At 32.1% G+C, this 21,206-nt stretch overlaps 4 protein-coding genes across 4 annotated transcripts; 2 read left to right on the plus strand and 2 right to left on the minus strand.

Moving 5' to 3' along the window:
* Positions 1-80: 80 nt before the first annotated feature.
* Positions 81-5,129, minus strand: ASCRUDRAFT_68159 (uncharacterized protein; the record flags this gene model as incomplete). The annotated part of the gene is made up of 1 exon (XM_020191495.1): positions 81-5,129. The coding sequence occupies one exon, from the start codon at positions 5,127-5,129 to the stop codon at positions 81-83; it is 5,049 nt and encodes a 1,682-aa protein (XP_020050445.1).
* A 1,634-nt stretch (positions 5,130-6,763) lies between these two features.
* ASCRUDRAFT_18972 (SKN1/KRE6 family beta-glucan synthesis-associated protein) lies at positions 6,764-8,458 on the plus strand (the record flags this gene model as incomplete). The annotated part of the gene is made up of 1 exon (XM_020189564.2): positions 6,764-8,458. A coding segment is annotated over one exon (1,695 nt), but the record flags the coding sequence as incomplete, so codon positions are not given.
* Positions 8,459-8,858: 400 nt separating this feature from the next.
* On the minus strand, positions 8,859-15,617 carry ASCRUDRAFT_6010 (uncharacterized protein; the record flags this gene model as incomplete). Its single annotated transcript, XM_020191252.1, has 1 exon — positions 8,859-15,617. One exon carries the CDS (start codon positions 15,615-15,617, stop codon positions 8,859-8,861), a length of 6,759 nt encoding a protein of 2,252 aa, XP_020050447.1.
* Positions 15,618-16,375: 758 nt separating this feature from the next.
* TOP2 (DNA topoisomerase 2) lies at positions 16,376-20,215 on the plus strand (the record flags this gene model as incomplete). Its single annotated transcript, XM_020190133.1, has 1 exon — positions 16,376-20,215. A coding segment is annotated over one exon (3,840 nt), but the record flags the coding sequence as incomplete, so codon positions are not given.
* Between the last annotated feature and the right edge of the window lie 991 nt (positions 20,216-21,206).

The raw sequence follows: 21,206 nt of genomic DNA on the forward strand, positions 1-21,206 counted from the left end.
TCCTCTCAATCCGTACGCTATTGGCCGATCTTCCGACATTCCGTTCTACACATCTTTTTTACTTATTACTTTTTTTGGTATTAATTATGTATTGATCCGGTGCTGTTATTATCATTATTGTTATTGTTGTTATTATTGATAACTTCCTCATAGCTTGGCAACTCTGAATTTATTATAAACTCATCCAAAAATGAAAATTCTTCCCTAGAAAATCCCCTGCTAATGATCTTATTTTCACTATTACTATTATTAGTAATATTAAGATTATTAAGATTATTAAGATTATTAGGATTATTATTGTTAGCATTAGCATTAGCATTAGCATTATTATTGTTAGCATTAGGGTTATTATTATAACTCTCCTCATTATTCCCATTAATCTCAATATCCCTCAAATATAAATTTCCTATAAAATAATTAAAATTATCAATCAATATCCTTATAACCAACTTTTTAAGAAACCTCTCGTTTTCTAGACTCCTTCTTTCATTGTCCTCAAACTTATTATATTCACTATAATCAAATTCATTCATTTCACTAATCTCCCCAATCTCACTCATCTCATTGGACTCATTGATTTCACTAAGCTCATCAATCTCATTCATCTCATTCACCTCATCAAACTCTTCACTAAACACCCCCCGGTAATTATCATTGAATATAACCTTGTAAAACTTATCAATAACAACATCTCTACTAACTTCTTCTCCAAACTTCTTCATAAAATCAATAACGTAAATCAATAAATTCAATCTCTTATGGCTCAAAAAATCAATAATTAAATCTGTCAAACAATTCAAATATATCCTAATTACTATCTTATACTTCACATTCAACTCATAATTACAATTTAAACTTATATTCATATCTTTATTAATATCCTTATAAACATCCTTATAAACACCATTATATTCGTCTTCATAAAAATCCTTATAATACTCAACCATTTCATAATATTCTCTCTTTTCAAGCTCGTTTATTATCCTATTCTCAAATTTCTTATCAATTATCCTGTTATTCCTATTTCTCTCAAAAAATATAAATAGAACCTTTAAAACTTCCTTATTACTGATTAAGTTATTATTAATATCATTAAAATAGTAATCCCGATAATTAAAAATCTCATAACTAATATTAATATCTTCAATCTCATTGATCTCCTTCTCTTCACGATGATTAAATATTCCTTTCAATAACTCAATCTTGTTATTCCCACTTTCTTCATATCCATCACACTCATTACTATCATTAAATATATCTTCATTTTCTTCTTCAATTCCGTTCATCACTAAAAATTCAATGCTTTTATGTATTATAACTGGAACATTAATCAATATCTCAAACTTTTTATATTCATTATTATCTTTTTTACCCTTGGTATTCTCATAATTACTAATATTAGGCTTGAACCAAAATTTACAATAATATTTATATGAAACTTCCTTATTACTAATGCTTTTATTCTTATAATAACCACCATTATTATTATTAGTAGTAGTAGTGCTATTATTATTATTAGTAGTAGTACTATTATTATTATTATCGTTATTGTCCCCAAATAATTCCTCTTCAATATAATTACTTCTATTCCATTTTATCCTTTCAAATTTTATCCGAGGATATTTATCAAAACTATCCTGTTTACTGTCATTAAATTCACTTTTCTTATTTTTAAGTAAATAAATCGCCATTAGAAAAAATTCAAAATTATCAATTAAAATCTTTATTATTATTTTCAATATCTCAACTTTATAACTCTTGTCCTCATTTTCCAATTTATTCACCGTTATTAAATTAAATTTATCCACTTCATTTTCAAAGAAAAATTTTAAAAAAATTTCACTTAAATTATAAGAACTGCTTTCTTTTAATTTGGTTAAAGTTTCAATAATTTTAATTATAATATTTAAATTTAAATTTAAATTGGGATTGACATTTGAGTTGGATTTGATATTGTTATGGTTATTTGCAGGAACATCATCATTCTCATCATCATCGTTAAAAATATACTTGTTACTCTCATCAAAATCAATTAAAAGACAAACAATTCGGTTTAGAATTCTCTTAATTTCAATTTTGAGTTTTATATCAATATCGTTATTCTTGCTTTTAACATTTAAATTCAAGTTTTTGTACCCAATTTCATCTATATATTCAATCAAATTAGAATAATCTCCATTAAATATCTCCTTTATTAACTCATCTTTAATGTCATTATTAATTAATGGTTTATCACTCAAATTCAAATATTTCAAAATTAATTTACAAACATCAAAGTTTTTAATTAATTTAAAAGAATTTGTATTTTTCTTAGTTTTAGGCTTATTTTCATTTTCAATTAGTTTGGAATTTGATAATGCTAAACTTAGTTCTTTGTATTCTTGCTCATTTGTCTTTGTTTGATGGTTTTCTTCAATGGCATTAATAATATTCATAATTTCAAAACAAATGTTAAAATCTTTCAATAAATCGTTGTTAATATAACTAGATTGATCGCCACTTAGGAAAATATTAAATAATATGTTTACAATATTATTATTAAAATATATTAATTTTTTATTTTCTCTAGAATAAATATTCATCAAATTACCCCCCAAGCTGAAATCATCACTATCATCATTTGAAGCATCATCAATATGATTACCATTGCTGTCATGGTAAATTTCATCGTCTTCATTATCGTCATCATCATGAAGGTGTAATTGGCACTCCAAGAAATATTTTTCGCATTTAGTGAATTTATTTTCATTTAAAAAATTTATGCATTGTTCAATCAATTGTGGGAGCAAGATTTTCATACCAATGAATCGGTTCTTTTCAAATTCAATTATTTTTAGAGGAACTTTTGAATAAGCTAACTTGCTAATGGTATCAGTTGTATTTTTGTTGTTATTCAATGAATTTTTGTGCAGTTGTTGTTCGTTTGTATCAAAAACATCGATAGTGACAACATTATCAAAGGTTTCGTTGAGATTGTGATTATCGAATTGTTGTTTCATTAAATTCAAGCAATTAATGACATAAGAAATGTTGTCGATTAATATTCTTAAAATTAGAATTTTTTCATTTGATTGGGATTTATTTGAAAATTTAAAGAAAAAGGGGGAAAATAATTTTGATAGTGACAAGGTGTTGATCTTTGTTTTTAAGAATAGTTTATCGAAATTTGATATATCACAGTAGTTAGATAAAAAGTCAATCAAGTAGATCAAGAGATTTAGATTCTTTTGAGGCAAATATTTTGTAAAGATTAAAATTGCAAAACTTAAAAAGATTTCAATTATGACTTTTAAATCTAAATTTATAAGATGGTTTTTATTGCTGATACTTAGAAGGACGTTTTCATTGGAAGGTTGAGATACGAAATTTTTTAGGTATAGATATCTTTTTTTTAGGAGTTCTTTTGAAAAGATATTGAAAATGTATTGAGTTATTAGAGACTCATTTGGTAGAGAATTCAAGTAGTAGATTAAAAGTTGAATGATGTCCACGCAATTAATTAAGGAGTTGCATTGCAAATAGTTGAGGTTTTTATTTGAATTTCTCTTTGAAGATTTCAAGTTTTTGTGACTTTTTAAGCTGGATAATTTAAACAGATTTAAGTTATTTTTTTTATTCAAGGAGTTGAAGTCTATATTGAAGAAAAAATTGAAATTGTTTAAATTAATGGATTGATGCTGGTTTTGATAAAAGAGATTTTTCAAGAAATTTAGATTTGAGGAGTGAGTTTCAATTGATTCGAGTTCGTAATTTGAATCAGATATAATTTTAGAAAAATTGACAGAAATATTTAATAAAGCTTGGTCATTTAAGTTTAAAAAATTGTTATTGTTATAAAGAAAACTGATTGAATCACCAACGATATTGGGAATGAAAAAGTTTAATAAAAAGGAGCTATTTTTATTATAGTTTAAGAAGTTGATTATGGGGATTTTTGGTTGAATTAGGTAGTTTAATCTTGGATTGAGAACGTTGGTTAAAGATTTTGATTCAATGAGGTAAAGTTTATTTGATTTGATAAAATTTTGGTCGATTAATATTAGCCAGTTGATTAAAAAATCAATGTTGTCAATATATATTTTCAAGATTAAGATTGATAGATTTATATTGGAAGGATTTTTGAAAAAACAGGTATTGAAATGTTTGGATAAAATGTAAGAGTTGATTATATTATCTTTGGTATGAGTGGTGGAGTGGTTGAGAGGGTCGTCTTGAGATTGTTTTTGGTTAATGCTAATTAGATAAGATATAAATTTTATAATGAAGATGAATAAGTTCAAGTTCTGGATCGGCAAGTCATTCAAGAGTAAACAAATGGAAAAAATTAAGAAGTTTTGAATCTGCAAGTTGATTTTGGGATCGCCAACTGAGTTTATAATTAAGTTGGTGTAACATGAGTAATCTGAAGATTGGTAATAAGATAGTAAGTTTGAATAGAAATTTGATGAAGAAGTGTCAGAGCTTTTATTGGTTATGATATTAGTTGGGCTAGTGTTGTTCTTATTGTTATTGGAGTAAGTATTTGGACTTGTGTTTGCATTCGGACTTGAATTTGAATTGGTATTATTGGATAGCTCGTTAATCAATTTTGAAGCAAACTTTGGTGGTATGATAGAATCAGGTAGAGAGTTTAAAAAGAGAAGTAATAGATTTAAAGCTTGTGATATTGATAAATCGTGCAAGTCTATATTCATATTGTCAAGGACATTGTTATTGTTGCCAACAGTGTTTATGTTTAGAGTAGTGAGGGTGATGGCATTGAATTGGAAGCTTTTTCTTTTTTTGATTTTCTTGATTACCTTTCTGTTGTTTAAATTGGGGCTTGTGTTCCCCTGGACTTTGTCGAGTGAGTCGCTAGCAAAAGAAGGTCTGTTGTTGACGTTGAAAGCAGCATTCAAATTCAAGTGAACTAATTTCAGCCTGTGGTAGATTATGAAATCTATTAGGCCTTTCAAGAAGGTAGGGACTTTGAGAGATAGCCTGTAGTGGTAGTTTCTCAAGCAGTGGACAATTGGGATGGACAAGGTAACGTAGTGAATGGAGCATGAAAGTTTGTTTAGAGGCTTTGTAAAGGAGTCTTTGGTGGTAGAAATGCTGGTGAGAATCAGATTGATATCGAGCTCAGACATGTTGGAAAAGGAAAGAGTCGAAAACCAAGACCAGGCACAGCTGGAGAGAAGAAAGCAGAGAGCAGTAGAAACAGCAAAGATAAAGACAAGCAACACAGCAGATAATCCACCATCAAGCGAAGAGCTGGAGCAAAAGCAAACAGAAAACAACAAAAAACAACAGAAAACAAACCTCTCGACAAAAGAGCTCAGATCTCCAGAGCAAAACGACGCCAGGCCTTTCCAATTCCCTGGCTATGGGCCGCAACGCAGGCTGCCGCACAAGAGAAGCCGTATCTGCACAAACCTGCGTTTATTTGGCTTCGGTGCTGCGGCAGCCAGGCGCCGACTTGTGCAGTGCAACCGGAAGCGGGCGAAAAGTGTGGTCTAGAAGCAGTGGTCCGGTGGTTTCCCTGAAGCGGATTATCCGCGCTGTAGCCAGGTGACCTTTAGGACCACGGATTGGTCGCGCGCGCCCGAAGCGTCGGCGTTTCCAAAAATGGCTTTCAATGTCTCAGATCTCCTGCAGAGCGCGTCATGCACTGCTAAAAATACATCGCGCTGCATCGCGTCAAGAAGCGTTTCTATGCATCGGCATTTTGCAGTTTTTGCGACGTTCTTTTTTCTTTTTGGGAGCTGTTTGAGGATTGTGCTTTGTTGAGCTGGAGCTGATTATATCTGCTTTTATTTGTAGAGAGCATATCTGCTGTGTCTTTGCTGTGCGAGATAATCTGTGTCAGTGGCTGCTTTTCCATTGAGTTGGATGCTGCTGTTCTTTCTGCTCCAGATAGTGCCTGTTCTTGTCTTTTGGTCTGGTTCGGCTGCGAGCATTTTGCTTTGATATGGCTGTTTGTTAATCTCTTAAATTTCATTTATTCTGCCCTGAATTCCAATCTCTTTTCTTCACTTCCTCCAGTCACTCAAAAACCCTCTTCTTGCTAGATAAACAACCAGCTTTCTTCTACAGCACTACCATACCTCCAAGCAACACAAGCAACACAAGCAATCCACCCCCCTTGTCTGCTTCTTGTCCTAAAATGAGAAAGCTAACTAATGAGCACACTGCTGCTCCAAAGGACGCAAGCCAATTTAAACATAGCACCATGGATACTTTTAACTTTTTTGACAATGATCATGCTAGCGAACTCAATAACAACAACGATAACAGGTTAAGCAAATCCTCCTCGATATATACAAACAAAAACATCATCAATAATGCCGATTTTAACAGTCTTAACAGCAATAATGACATATTCAGCGATAACAATCAGATAAATAATAAAAATAACACCAACAGTAACAATAACAATAACAATAACAATAACCAGATAGATGATAACGAAAAAAACATTCCTCTTATCTCAGCTTCAACTGTCTCCTCCACATCAAATGATTCCAATAATAATATCAACAATATCAATATGACTCAAGAAAATAACCACAACAATCACTCTCATTACCACCAATACATTCCATTGCTAATCAATCGCTCACCCATCACCTACAAAGATAGAGAAACTAACTACAACACTCCCCAAAACAACAACTCTGATATACATCATGATTTCTCCAACTTGGATATCTTGGGGAATAAAGTCCAATACGTAAACCCTTCTTCAACCGCAACCATATCAATATATGACTCAGTCAATCCTGCTTCTCAATATGACAGATATCCCATGGTTCAAAAATCTCACAAAAGCTCCATTTCCATTCCAAATTCAATCTCAAACTCAATCTCAAACAATTCACTCTCAAACCCATCAAAAAGAAACCTCCAAATCACATCGGCTTCTCCCTTTGGTGGCTATCCTTTCGCTTCATTTCCTTTGCTTATGGACGAGAAGGAAAATGACGATTACATTCACAACCCTGATCCCATTCAAGATGCAAACTACGAAAAAAATCACTTGTACTACGACCTCAAATCAATGGACAAAAAGTCCTTTATTGGCCTACTAAGTTTTCTTTTTTTGTTCTTTTTAGCGATTGGTTTATTTATTCTATTGCCCATACTCACCTTCACCAACACAATTAACCATCACAAGCATTCTGACAATTACACCATTCTATCCCCATACTCTTACCCAATCCTATCTGCTATTCGCTCCTCTTTAATCGACCCAGATACTCCCGAACAATACCTAACCACTACCTCAAAAGATAGTCTGGAATGGTCCCTAGTCTTTAGCGACGAATTCAATAAAGAAGGCAGAACTTTTTATGAAGGCGATGACCAGTTTTGGCAAGCGGCTGATCTTCATTACGCTGGAACTAAAGACCTAGAATGGTTCGACCCTGATGCAATTATAACCTCAAATGGTGTCTTGAATATAAGAGTAGACGCTTTTCAAAACCACGGTTTGTTTTACAGATCTGGTATGCTACAGTCTTGGAACAAAATGTGTTTCACTCAGGGAAAATACGAAGTAAGTGCTCAACTACCAAACTCTGCCAACATCTCAGGTCTATGGCCTGGTATTTGGACAATGGGCAACCTAGGCAGACCTGGTTATCTATCTACAACTGATGGTGTTTGGCCCTACGCCTACGACTCCTGTGATGCCGGTATAACCCCAAATCAATCCAGTTTTGATGGAATCAACTTCTTGCCTGGCCAGAAACTAAATTCCTGCACTTGTAAAGGTGAAGACCACCCTAATAGAGGCATCGGAAGAGGTGCTCCTGAAATAGATGCTGTAGAAGCCTCTGTGGACACAAGAGTTGAAAGAATAGGTTCAGGTGTGGTCTCTCAGTCTCTTCAAATTGCTCCCTATGATATTTGGTATGTTCCGGACTACGATTTCATTGAGTTACACAACTCCTCAGTTACTTCAATGAATACTTGGTGTGGTGGGCCCTTTCAAGAAGCTGTCTCTGCTATCACAACTTTAAATAATACCTGGTACGAATTTGAATCCGGTTTAGATGAACCAAGGTTCCAAAAATTTTCCTTTGAGTATCTAAATGATGACACTAATGGCTACATTAAATGGTTTGTTGGCGATGACCCAACAATGACTTTATACCCAAACGCTCTACACCCAACTGGAAATATTGATTGGCGAACAATTTCAAAGGAACCAATGTCAATGATTCTAAATCTAGGAATAAGTGATAGTTGGGCTTACATTGATTGGCCAAGTATCAGGTTTCCCTCAACAATGAAAATTGACTATGTTAGAGTTTATCAACCAAAGGATCAAATAAATGTTGGTTGTGATCCAGATGAATATCCAACTTATAATTATATTCAAGATCATTCAAATGCTTATTCAAATGCAAACCTTACATCTTGGGCTGATGCTGGTTATACTTTTCCCAAAAATTCTTTGGTTCATGGTTGTTAATTGGTTTGTTTTTTTTATTCTTCTATTTTTCATTTTTTTTCATAAAAAATTTTTTGCGATCTAAATTTTTTGTATTATATCCTATTAATTTTTCTAACTATTAGATTTTTGATTTGAAATTCTTATTTAAATTTAATTGTGCTTTTTCTTTTTGTCCTTTTTCTTTTCGATGGATAGTGTTTCAATTCTTACTTGATTTTTTTTTCTCTTTTATTGTCTAAAATTGTGTTGTGTCGTTTGAAATTTTAAACAAAATGTTATATTGTTAAATCCCAAAATATAAAAGTTTCTTGTTTAATTCAAAATAATTTTGTTCTTTATGCAATTTTTCACTTGTTATAAAATACAAAATTATAACTATAAAATTATGTAAATGATCAGCGAATTTACTTAAAAAGTTTCAATTCTGAAGAGATGAGATTGAGTTTCGTGAAAAAACATCTGGAAATCCATTCAACAACCAAATTTCATTAAGATGATAGTACCTGTCCAATGCTAATGTAAGTTTGCCACAATCACTTAAAGACATGCTTCCACTTTCTCCATGTTTATTTAAATATGGAGCATTTAAAACGGTACTTCGAAAACTCTCTAAAATTTCACAAACAACAATTATCTCATTTGTCTGGGGAGAAAGAAATACACCAACAAAACAACACTCTCTTTCAATATGTCTTCTAGCAATTTTGGAATTGAATATTTTTTTACCACATTGTAAACATATCAAGTAATCGGTTTTGAGTTTGCTAAAAATTAATGCATCACTATCTAAAGGGCGACGAAAAAAATGCATACTATCTGTATTATCTGTATCTTCTTCATAATTGTTTCCAAACATGCTACTGTTTAATAAAATCGACTCATTATCAGTTAAAAATTCCGATAGCTGGTTTGGCAATTCAATTAGCCTAATCATACCTGGGTAATCAATCAATAATAACCCATTTAATTCAGATATTTTTTCAAGAATAAATTCATTAACAACGCTTCGCATATTATCAGATTCCAAATGCCTCACTATTTCTTCCAACGAAGGAAAATTTAAAAACCTTAACAAAGGCGAAATATTACTTGGGTTTTTAAAAGCCATTAAGCTGTGCTGGAAATTGTTACGATAAACTTCAATTTCATTATGTAAAGGACTAGAACTGTTTCTGTTGAAAGAAAACGCTTTAACTAAAATCATTATGTTTCTTAAATAAGGTAAAACAAATTTTTCAATAACCGCACCAAAAGAACAAGAAAGATTATTGAATTCCAAGTCGGAAAACACTCCTGGTTCTTCGGATGTTATCATCAAAAACCTAAGAAAACCATTAAAAATATGATTGCTGCTATCGCTCATGTTTTTAATTGAACAAAAACCATTCAACTGTGATTTGTCTAACTGGCACCTTTTAAGGATAGAAAATGAATTCAATAAAATCTGCACTTCGTAAAAAAAAATCATCAACTGCTTGAATGAAAACTTCGATTGAAAATAAACAATCAAAAACTGAGAAAAGAAATTGTGTAAATAGTAATTCCCCTTCGAAATTATATTAAATTTAATGGCTTGGTCAGCCTTAAGACCTGTATCTTTCATTTCATTGAAATGGTCTTTCAACAATCCAACTAAAACTCGAGTCTGAATGAGACTCTTTAATAGATCAATGCACCTGTCAGGAATTTTGTCAATAAACTTAGAATATGATTCAAATCCATCAACTCTAGTCCATATTTCAAGACTGGATATAGTGTTACTTATCAAAAGAGATAAATCTTGTGAAAACGTGCTATACGATTCTGACTTGAGAAGACCTGATAAGTTAAGAATTATAGCATGAAACTGATCAATTATTTGAGCTTTCCTCTCGGCTTCAGCTAAGTCTTTAGAGGTTTTTGATAGAATCAATTCAAGAAACTCTTCTGAAAACATCTGAGTAGCTAACATTTTGCAGTTGGTGTTTTCATAATTTCCAAATAGATTGTTAATTGAGATGTCTGTAGAATCTATCGAAGCATTATCCGTGTTATCGAAAATATCCTTTAAAGTTGAGAATTTTTCTTCTCTGCAAGGAAAGCTTGGAATAAAGCAGTTATTTAAAGAATCACATAAAGGACATCGAAAAACAGACCCAAAACGATGACGTCTTGCTAACGAATTTCCAAAACAACTAAAATGCATTGCATGATTACACGATGAGATAACATTTTTTTTAATAAAATTTCTCGATTGAAATTGCTCTTTAAGAAAGGGATAGCCATCTGGCTGGTACTTGGAGTAATTGCATTTTATAGGAAAACACTTTTCATAGTTGTATTCTGAGAAGGACCCTTTCTCAAATTTATTGTCCCAGTTGTCAAAACTGCTCTTCAATGATTTTTCATGGCCAAACGGAAGTTGCCAAAAGATGTTGTGTGAGTTCATAAACCCAATGCTGCCAAATAATTCATCATTATTTTCAGCTTTTTGGCAGATTATGCAGTAGCGAGTGTTTTCATTAATTTTAGAATTTTCTTTAATGCTTTCGTCTTGATCAAAATCATTATTGTGCTTTTGAAATTCTTTTTGTTGGTTCTTGAATTTAGCTAAAATTCTTTCTCGGCGCTTTCTGGCTTTTCTTTTTTTTCGTTCTTCAAGAGTTTCTTTTGTTTTGTTATTTTGAGCATGGAAATCATCCACATCTTCTTTAGGGAATGAATGTCTTAGTTGCTCCATTATGGTATCTGTTCTTGCCAGCACCATTTTATCAAGTAAACAGGACGCTTTCTTTGTCACATAAAGAGGACGGTTAGACTTGGCTAATCTAAAAAGTAATTTTGGTATTCCCTTCTCAATTAAATAATCATGCAACATTTCTTTAGATTCGCCCTCATTCGTTTGATCTTTGTGATTGTTTTCATTATCTAGAATCATTGCATGTAATAGCTGAAGTGCAAGAGGTATAACAGTTGAAAACTCTTCTTTTGCAATACAAACTTTAAGAATACCATAAAACACAGAAATGAAAAATGGGTTTCTAATAAAATTGGTATAACTATTCATACCATCCGGTAAATGTTCCAAATTTGGAGAAATTATAGTAGACTCAAGCTCAATCTTTGTTTTATCTGTTGGTAAGGAAGAAGTTTTTTGCTTATTTCGAAGAATAGATAATTTTATTAAATCAGAAACTTGATCAGAAATATCACAATATGGGCCAAACGGATCCAAGGTTGATAGATTTTCATCTTTCAAAGAATAGGTACCTTTGTCTGATATTCCTGCTGGAGGTCGATATTGTGTAATATCTTTTAAAATAGAATCAAAGTGTTTATTTTCTCTTATCGAATTCGATAAAAACCCAGAAAATTGATGATAACTCAAATAATTATTGTTGATTGCTAAGGAGTACGCAATACAGTTTGTTATCATCTTTTTAAGTTTTTCTTCTTCATTTAACTGACAGTTTAAATAAGTTCTTTCTGTCAATATTCTGTAATAAAATAGTAAATAAAAATAAACCATCAACGACCCTTTTTCTTCATAAATTGTTACAAAAGAATCAAAGTCTTCATTAGTAACATTAGGGTTTGGCAATAATTCAAGTAACTCAAATCTTTCTAATATGTTTACCATTAGTTTGATATCTTGGCTGTAGCTATCATCACCCATATTGTTGATTAAAAAATTCAATTGAACAATGTGTAAATCTCTTAAATATCCTTCCATTGGAATACAAGTGTTAGAGCGGATTGCATTTGAGTATAAATTATTCTGTCTTGCTGTCATCTCTCCATTTCTCACCCAAAACCCAGAAGAAACCTGAGCACATAAAACAATACTTCTTAGTGAAACATCGCAGATCAAGCCAAAATTATCCCGTATTGTTTGTGTATCAAAAACATTGGCAATTGAGTCAAAAGAAGCTTGGAAGATATCAAAATTTAGAGATAACAAAGAGTTCAATGGATTTAAAAACCCAACTCTACCTTCGCTTACTGAAAATCCTATTGTTCGAATCTTTCTAGGATATATTGACTCTTGTTCTTGTGATTCATAAACTAAAAGTTCTTTATGATAACCGATGCCCTTTCTGATATTATATTCAATAAGGAACGAAATTAATTCTCTGCAATTTTGAAGTAACTGCTTATTATCTATATCCTTCACAAGTCTAGAATCATAGAAAAATGACTGGGCAAGTAAGTAGAATGTTGCACACATTTCGAAATGTAAAAAAAACTCTGTTGGCTCAAACTCTGTATGTTCATTTTTCTCTCTCTTTATCATCCATGAACTTTGAAAAAGTTTGAAAAAACATAACATTAACCAAAAATTTTGTTTTTCAAAGAATTTTAATTTTGGATTTTTATCAAGATCAACCGCTTCATCCTTGATTATGTTTTTATGATATATCAATGAGCCAAATGTAAGAGCTGATTTCTCAATAATATAGCTAAAATCAAGTTTCAAAAATGATAAGCCGACTTTATACTTTGAATAAAATGCACAAGCTTCATCCCGTATAAAGGAAGAAGGGATTGAATTTACCCACGTTATGTCTTTCTTTGAGTCGGGTGTAAATTCAAAATTTCCATCTTTTCTGAATTCAAAATTCTCAAAAAATTGTATCAAGGGAGAAAAGTAATAAACCAACTTATCAAAATTAATTAAAGAAGAGACCATGAACGAAGAAGTTAGGAACTGAACTGATATCTCGCTCATAATATTAAACTGATATTCTCTATCGTTGTCAATGAAATTTTTGATTAGATTTGGAAAGATTGGAATATAATGACCATTGAAAAACGTATTTTTTAAGTTAATATTGATTGAAGTCAATAACTCTATAATTAGCCCTTTAAGTTGAACCCTTGAGTTCTTGAACAATTTAAATAGATTAAGCAAAATAAATTGAAATCTTGAATTCAACAATGGGTTGCTCTCATCATTAGTATAAGTTAGAATTGAAGAGGTATTGAATAGATCTGAGGGGTTAAATTTATCTATATTTTCAACAAACTTTGTTTTCGAACAGTTTGGAATTTTGTTTTCATAAAATAAAGAGTTGTTGAAGCAAAAAAACTCAAAGTCTCTTTCTGTTTTAATAGTTTTCTCTAAACGTATCAATTTTAAAAAATCATTCATCGGAATTAAGTTTTCATTGATTTTCCCTGCATCATCATACCTCTCAAATAAACATTCCAACAAAGACTCTCTAAATAGTTCAGCAAAGTTATTTTTCAAGCCAAGATTTTCAAAATACAGTTCAGGATAATCGTACTTGAAATTAAAACAATCTGATAACCAGTTGATTAATTCATAGCATATGTTTTCCTTAATAAAATCTCTTTCATTCACTATTGTTGCCTGAAGACCATTAGAAGATGCTTTTTGAAATAACTTGTAAGCAGATTTTAAATCGTTTGTTTTATGCAATGCAGCATAGCCAATTTTGTCTATTCTTTTTGTTTGAACCCAAGCTGAGCTATGATCAGCGTTAATTGCTTTTTTAACAGTGTCTACAGCAATATCAAATGTATGAAAATCATCATTCCACAATATAACATTGTAATAATCCGCTGGTCGATCGTATTGCTCGGCAAGAGGATAGCTTTTTTTGGAGAAACTTTGTTGAACAGTTAACTTTTTGATAAAACTGACATAGTCAAAAGGATTTGTAAAATTCCAACGTTTGTTGAGTAAGATCTTGTTTATAAAGGGAATTGTTTGAATGGAGTCCATATAGGTATCAATAATATAGTTAAGCACGATGCTCAAGACATGTTTAAATGCTTTTTTGTCTTCACAGTTACCAAAAAGAGGTTTTAAACTTTCATATTTGGGGGTATCTTGATTGGGATAAGTTTGTTGACCGTCATTATTGTGCACAGTTTTGTGGAGGTTGTGATCATTTAATTCGCATCTGCAATGTAGAATGTTGTTCCAAGCTTCCAAATCACCACAATCGCAGGTTCCAGAGGAAGATTGAGCTTTGCTGACCCTAACAGAGTGATTTTTATGATCATTTTTATTGAAACAATAGACACAGAGAACACAGGTTTCATCTACTCCACATTCTTTGCATCTATAAATTGGTTCATCTTTTTTTAATATTCTACCACATGGTCTATTTCTATGAACAGGATTTTCTATTTTTTTTTTCTTTTTCTTTTTCAAATCATTTACCTTGCTCGAGTTGTTGGAAGAAACTCTTTTGTTAAATCTGGAAGTGATTTCGATATTTCTGGTAATATCTGGAGATGGGTGAATATTTCTACTTGCAAAAAAAAGATCTTGTAATCTGTTTGCTACTAGGTTAGCCGGATCAACAAGAACATCAGGATCAACAGCAGAATCAGAATCAAGGGACATATTATCATCAATTATATTATTGGTAGAATTTTCAATGAATCTTATAACAGAATCTGAGAAATTGATTTGAGGTATTTGTAGATCAAATTCCAAAGTGTCAAGAGGAGGCCTACCAAGATTATCAGTGTTGTTATTATTGTTGTTGTTATTATTGTTGTTGTTATTATTGTTGTTGTTATTATTGTTATTGTTATTGTTATTGTTATTGTTATCATTGTTATTGTTATCATTGTTATTGTTATCATTGTGATTGTGATTGTTGGTAGTGTTAGTAGTGTTATCAGTATTATCAGTATTATCAGCATTATTAGTGGCATTGATATCATTAGTGGTTTCATTATTAGGATTTTGAAGAATATATCTAGGAAAGTTTCTTTGCATAGCTTGATTGAAATTTCGACTGAAATTTCGAAAATCATCTGGAGATGCAATTCGATATGTGTTATTCTCTAGGTTCCTAGCATCGTTGTGGTCTAAATTGTTTACGTTATTGAGAATTGCATCGTACAAAATTTCTTCTCCTTCTTCAAAATCCAGATAATTTTGATTATCATCATCACCGTCATTGTTGTCATCTTCGTCATCTTCGTCGTTGTCATTATCATTATCATCATCATCACCTTCTTCTTCTTCTTCTTCTTCTTCTTCGTCGTCGTCGTCGTCATCATCATCGCCATCGGACTCATTAGTTTTAGTTAAAAATAAGCTATGTTTGTGCAAATAATACAGATATTTCTTCAAGTATGGCAAGTATTCAGTATCTTCGATTTCGTGGTCATCATAGTGATATTTTCCTTCGTCGTAGTTTAAAAAGGTCATGATTTGATCCCATCGAGTAGGAAAAAACGAGTTCTTTGGGGGACTTGAAAAAAACACAGCCAAATGGTTGCTGGTTTTGTTTTTTAATAAGCTGAAAAAACAGGCTCTTTTGACGCTAATCGATAAGTTCCTGTTCAATGCATAGTTATTGAGAAATGGTAAAACTACCAAAAAGTCATTCAAATTGGTGATTTTGGAAATTGCCTGTTGCTGGGAGGCTGTTGGTGTCTTTATTATGACTGGATCCCTCTGTTCTCTTCTCCTGTTCAAGCCAGCTGGAAATGACATGTCTCTGAAATGATAATCGATAGCCAGCAGTGAGCAAACTGTTATCAAATTACTGGCTTTCAGCAAAGACAAAAACGATCGCTGCTTTTCCCATCGGAGACAGATCTGGCACGTGAATGTATTCTAAAAACGGAATAGAGGCATGTGCAAATGTTATATAAGCACAATTGATTACGTAAATTAAAGCTGTTTATGTAAGCAATAGTGATTATATAAGAAAGACGTTTGCTTAGCTCAGCATGTGCTAAACGTTGTCGCCAGCAGTGTGGGTGATGTTTTCTGAAAATTGTAAACAACTCACTTTTCAACCCTAAGCATTCACTTTCCTCATCACCTATTGAACAAACAATACCTCTTTGGCTGGTTTGTTTTTGGATATGTCTTCCAAAAAGAAGTCATTGTCGCTGAAAATGATTGATTTCTCAGACGAAGATTACAGCGGCTATTTGGAGAGCGATGATGATGTTTCGATGGTCACTGCCAGAGCCAAAGGCAAGACCAATGGAAAATCAGCTTCCAAAGTTCAAACAAAAACCAATGGCAAAACTAATAGTAAAACCAATGGTAAAACTAATGGCAAAGCCAATGGCAAAGCCAATGGCAAAGCCAATGACAAACTTGATGGCGATCTTAATAAATCTATTGATTTCATCACTGCAAACTCCAATGATACCCTCCCCAAAGGCAAGACAAGCTCTGAGAAATACGTCAAGTTGACTCAATTGGAGCATATTCTAAAAAGACCAGATACATATATTGGTTCAACTGAACATTTCGAACAGGACCTTTGGATATATGACGATGAAAAAGACTTAATGGATAGAAAAAAAGTCAATATAGTTCCAGGGTTATTTAAAATTTTTGACGAAATCTTAGTTAATGCTGCTGATAACAAAATCAGAGATCCCAAAATGTCGAAAATTGAGGTTACAATTGATCCTGAAATAAATGAAATTTCGATTTTAAATGATGGTAAAAGTATACCCATTGAAATCCACGAAAAAGAAAAGATATATATTCCAGAATTGATCTTTGGGACCTTATTAACTTCTTCAAATTATGACGACAACGAAAAAAAAGTAACTGGTGGTAGAAACGGGTATGGTGCTAAACTCTGTAATATATTTTCTAACAAGTTCACCGTCGAAACCAATGATCCAACCTCAAAAAGAAACTATAAACAAACATGGCAAGAAAATATGTCCAAATGCAATAAACCTATCATAACTAAAATCACGCCAACTTTGATTAAAAAAGATCGGAATTTGAAATCTTCATTTACTAAAATATCTTTTCAGCCAGATTTAACGAGATTTGGAATGAACGAATTAGACAAGGATATTTTAGGTGTGATGAAAAGAAGAGTTTACGATATATCTGCTTCTGTGAAAAACGTTAACGTTTTTCTTAATTCTTCAAAACTAAAGGTTAAAGATTTTAAATCTTATGTTAATCTTTATGTCAAGGCTTTAACTGAAAAAAAAAAATTAGAAGCACCATACAAAGATGAAAATGAAACTGAAACTGAAAAAGAGCCCTATGTTGCCTATAGAAAAGTTAGCGATTACTTTGAGGTTGCGTTTGCGGTTTCAGATGGCACATTCAACCAGGTATCCTTTGTAAATTCAATTGCAACAACATCTGGCGGCACTCATGTTAACTACGTTACAGATCAAATAGTCAGTAAAATTATAGAAAAAAAAAAGAAGCAAGACAAAAAAACAAAACTAAAACCTTTTCAATTGAAAAATTATATGTTTCTATTTATTAACTGTCTTATTGAAAATCCTGCTTTTACCTCTCAAACAAAGGAACAACTAACTACAAGACCCTCTTCTTTTGGTAATTATAAAACAAACTTTAATGTTCCAGACGAGTTTATCAAAGATATTATGAAAACAGATTTGAATTCAACTCTTGATGACATAATTCTTAAAAATGTAGATAAAGATTTACAGAAAACAGATGGTTCTGGCCGAAAATCAAGAATCACAAAATACATTAAATTGGAAGATGCAAATAAAGCTGGTAAATCTGATGGATATAAATGTACTTTAATTCTAACTGAAGGGGACTCTGCTAGAGGTCAAGCAGCCAGTGGCTTGAAAATTGTTGGAAGAGACTACTATGGTATCTTTCCCTTAAAAGGTAAAATTTTGAATGTTCGTGATGCTTCAAGTGATCAAATCACAAAAAACGCAGAGATTATAGCTATCAAAGAAATTATTGGTTTGAAACATAAAACAAAATACCAAAATACTAAAAGCTTGAGATATGGTAAAATAATGATAATGGCAGATCAGGATTATGATGGAAGTCATATTAAAGGTTTGTTAATTAATTTTTTTGAGATTTCGTTTCCCGGTTTGTTAGAAATTCCAGGTTTTCTATTGGAATTCATAACTCCCATTGTTAAGGTAACAGTAACTAAAAGAAATCAAGAACAAATTATAAATTTTTATTCAATACCAGAGTATGAAAAATGGAGAGATACTAAAGGAGTCTCATTAAATTTCAAAGCCAAATATCTTAAAGGTATTGGTTCTTCAACTGAGAAAGATATAAAAAGTTATTTTTCTGATTTGGACCTCCATAAAAAAAATTTCCGTACTTTGCAAGATACCGATAAACAATGTATTGATTTAGCTTTCAATAAAAAAAGAGCAGATGATCGTAAAGAATGGATAGGAAATTTTGTTCCAGGAACTCATCTTAACCATAATGTTGATGCAATTCCAATTTCAGATTTTATAAACAAGGAATTAATTTTGTTTTCAATGGCAGACAATATCAGATCTATCCCATGTATGATGGATGGATTCAAACCAGTACAGAGAAAAATTTTATACACCTCTCTTAAAAAAAATTTTATAATAGAAAAAAAAGTTTCAGATTTTCAAGGTGTTGTATCGAGTCTCTCAGCCTATCATCATGGTGATCAATCTTTGACACAAACAATAATTGGTATGGCGCAAAGTTTTGTTGGTTCTAATAATATATATCTTCTTGATCCCATTGGTCAGTTTGGTACAAGGGCTGCTGGAGGAAAAGATTCTGCTGCCGCAAGATATCTTTATACCAAGTTATCAAAAGTTACCAGGTCGATTTTTCATCCTTTAGATGACCCATTGTTTAATTATCTACCCGATGATGATAAAACTATAGAGCCGGAATGGTATGCTCCAATAATCCCTATGATTTTGGTAAATGGAGCTGAGGGAATCGGAACTGGGTGGTCAACATATATCCCGCAGTTTAATCCAAAAGATCTTGTAAAAAACATCAGACTTTTGCTCAAAGGAGAGGAAATGGTTGATATTCATCCTTGGTACAGAGGATGGAAAGGGACAATGGAAAAAATTGGTCTTGATAAATATCGAATGCTTGGAAGAATTGAAAAAGTTGATTCGAATACTATTTGCATTTCAGAGCTTCCTGCTAAAACATGGACAGATACCATCAAGGCATTGTTGAATCTGGGATTATCAAAAGAAAAAGGCAGCATCCCTTGGATCGATGATATGTGGGAACAAGACACTCATGATGGACATCAATTCTTTGTCAAGTTATCTAATTCAGAGATGCTGAAAACAGCCAAGATTGGTTTCTACGAAAGGTTTAAATTAATTCAACCTTTATCGTTGACTAATATGATTGCATTTGATCCTAAAGGAAGAATTAAAAAGTACGATAATGTTTTGCAAATCATTTTAGAGTTTTACTATGTCAGACTAGAATATTATCAAAAAAGAAAGGATTATTTGGCAAAAATTTTGAAAGAAGAACTAATTAAATTATCAGCACAAGCTAGATTCATTAAACTTATTATAGAGAAAGAGCTTATTGTTAACAATAGGAAAAGAATAGAGTTGATAGGCGAGTTGGACCTGTTGCGCTTTCCAAAATTCAGTAGCCAAAGTGGTAGAATTATTGAAGAAGATATTTTACTCAGTGAGATTCCTGAGGAAGAGGAAGCCGAAGAGCTACAGGTTGAAGCAGAACCTAATGATCTTTCAGTACATAGACCGGAAAATCCTCTTAAGCGATATGACTATCTTTTGAACATGGCTATTTATTCCCTAACAAAAGAAAAATATGAAAAATTACTCAAGCAAAAACACGAAAAAGAACAAGAGTTAAACATTCTTTTAGGTAAAACAGCAAAAGACTTGTGGCTGAACGACCTTGATGTCTTTGAAGTTGAGTATGAAAAGTTTTTGTTGCATGATTATAACGAAAGAATTTCTAATGATCACTTACCACGTACTAAAGGTAATAAAAAAGATAAAATCAAAAAAGCCAGAAAAAGTACAAAGAAAATAAAAATTGATGAAATTGATGATCACAAATACGAGTACCTTGAGCCAACGCCATTTAGTGCTCCCAAAATAAAGGTTAAACGAGAAAAGACTTCTTTAGGTGTAAAAAGAGCAGCTCCACAAAGTTCTAAAACTGGTAGAAAAAAAGTAAAGATTGAGAGCTCAGATGAAGACGGAGAGGCAGATGAATTACCTGATTTTAGTGATAGTGATGATAGCTCCAGCAAACCAAAAAGTGCAACAAAAAGTGCAACAAAAAGTATTAAAAGAAAAGAGATCTTCGAAGACGAGGACGAGGATGAAGAAGAAAAGGACAAACAGGGTGGAATGAAGTATACATCTATGTTTAGTGGTAAATCATCTGGTCTTTTTGGAAATTCATCAAAAAATAGCATTGTGGATGATGATGATGATGATATTGAAATGAGTGAAGCCATTTTTAATTCTGGCTCTAGATTCAACTCTCGATTTTCAGAAATTTTGGGTGACAATGATTTGCAAAAAAAAGATTCTTCTGGCCAATCTTCCAATACCATATCCTCCAATTCTTCATCAAAGACCAGCCTTTCACCTAAAATTGCTGACACCCTGAGGAAAAATAACTCAAACAAACTCGCAAAGAAAAAAATAATTAAAAAGCTACCAGCAATCAAATCGAAAACAGTCACAAAGAAAATAACCAAAAGCCAAACGACTTTAGATTTATTTGATCTGGACTCATTCTCAAACAGATCTAAAGATACCCAAAAGAATAAGGGTAGTGATGATGATGATGAGAATGATGATGGTGATGGAAGTAATATAGAAATCACCGAACTCCCAAAGAGAACCCTACCACAAAGGGCCTCTCGAAACAAGAAGAAAGTGATTTACAGTCTTGATAGTGATGAAGAAGACGGTTCTGAAAATGGTGCTGGAAAAGAAGACGTCTCTTCAAACGATAACTTTTCTGATGATGATTGGCCATAGATCCTTCTTTTTT

The sequence above is a fragment of the Ascoidea rubescens genome (genome assembly GCF_001661345.1).
Source record: "Ascoidea rubescens DSM 1968 unplaced genomic scaffold ASCRUscaffold_1, whole genome shotgun sequence".
In the NCBI taxonomy this organism is placed as follows: Eukaryota; Fungi; Ascomycota; class Saccharomycetes; order Ascoideales; family Ascoideaceae; genus Ascoidea; species Ascoidea rubescens.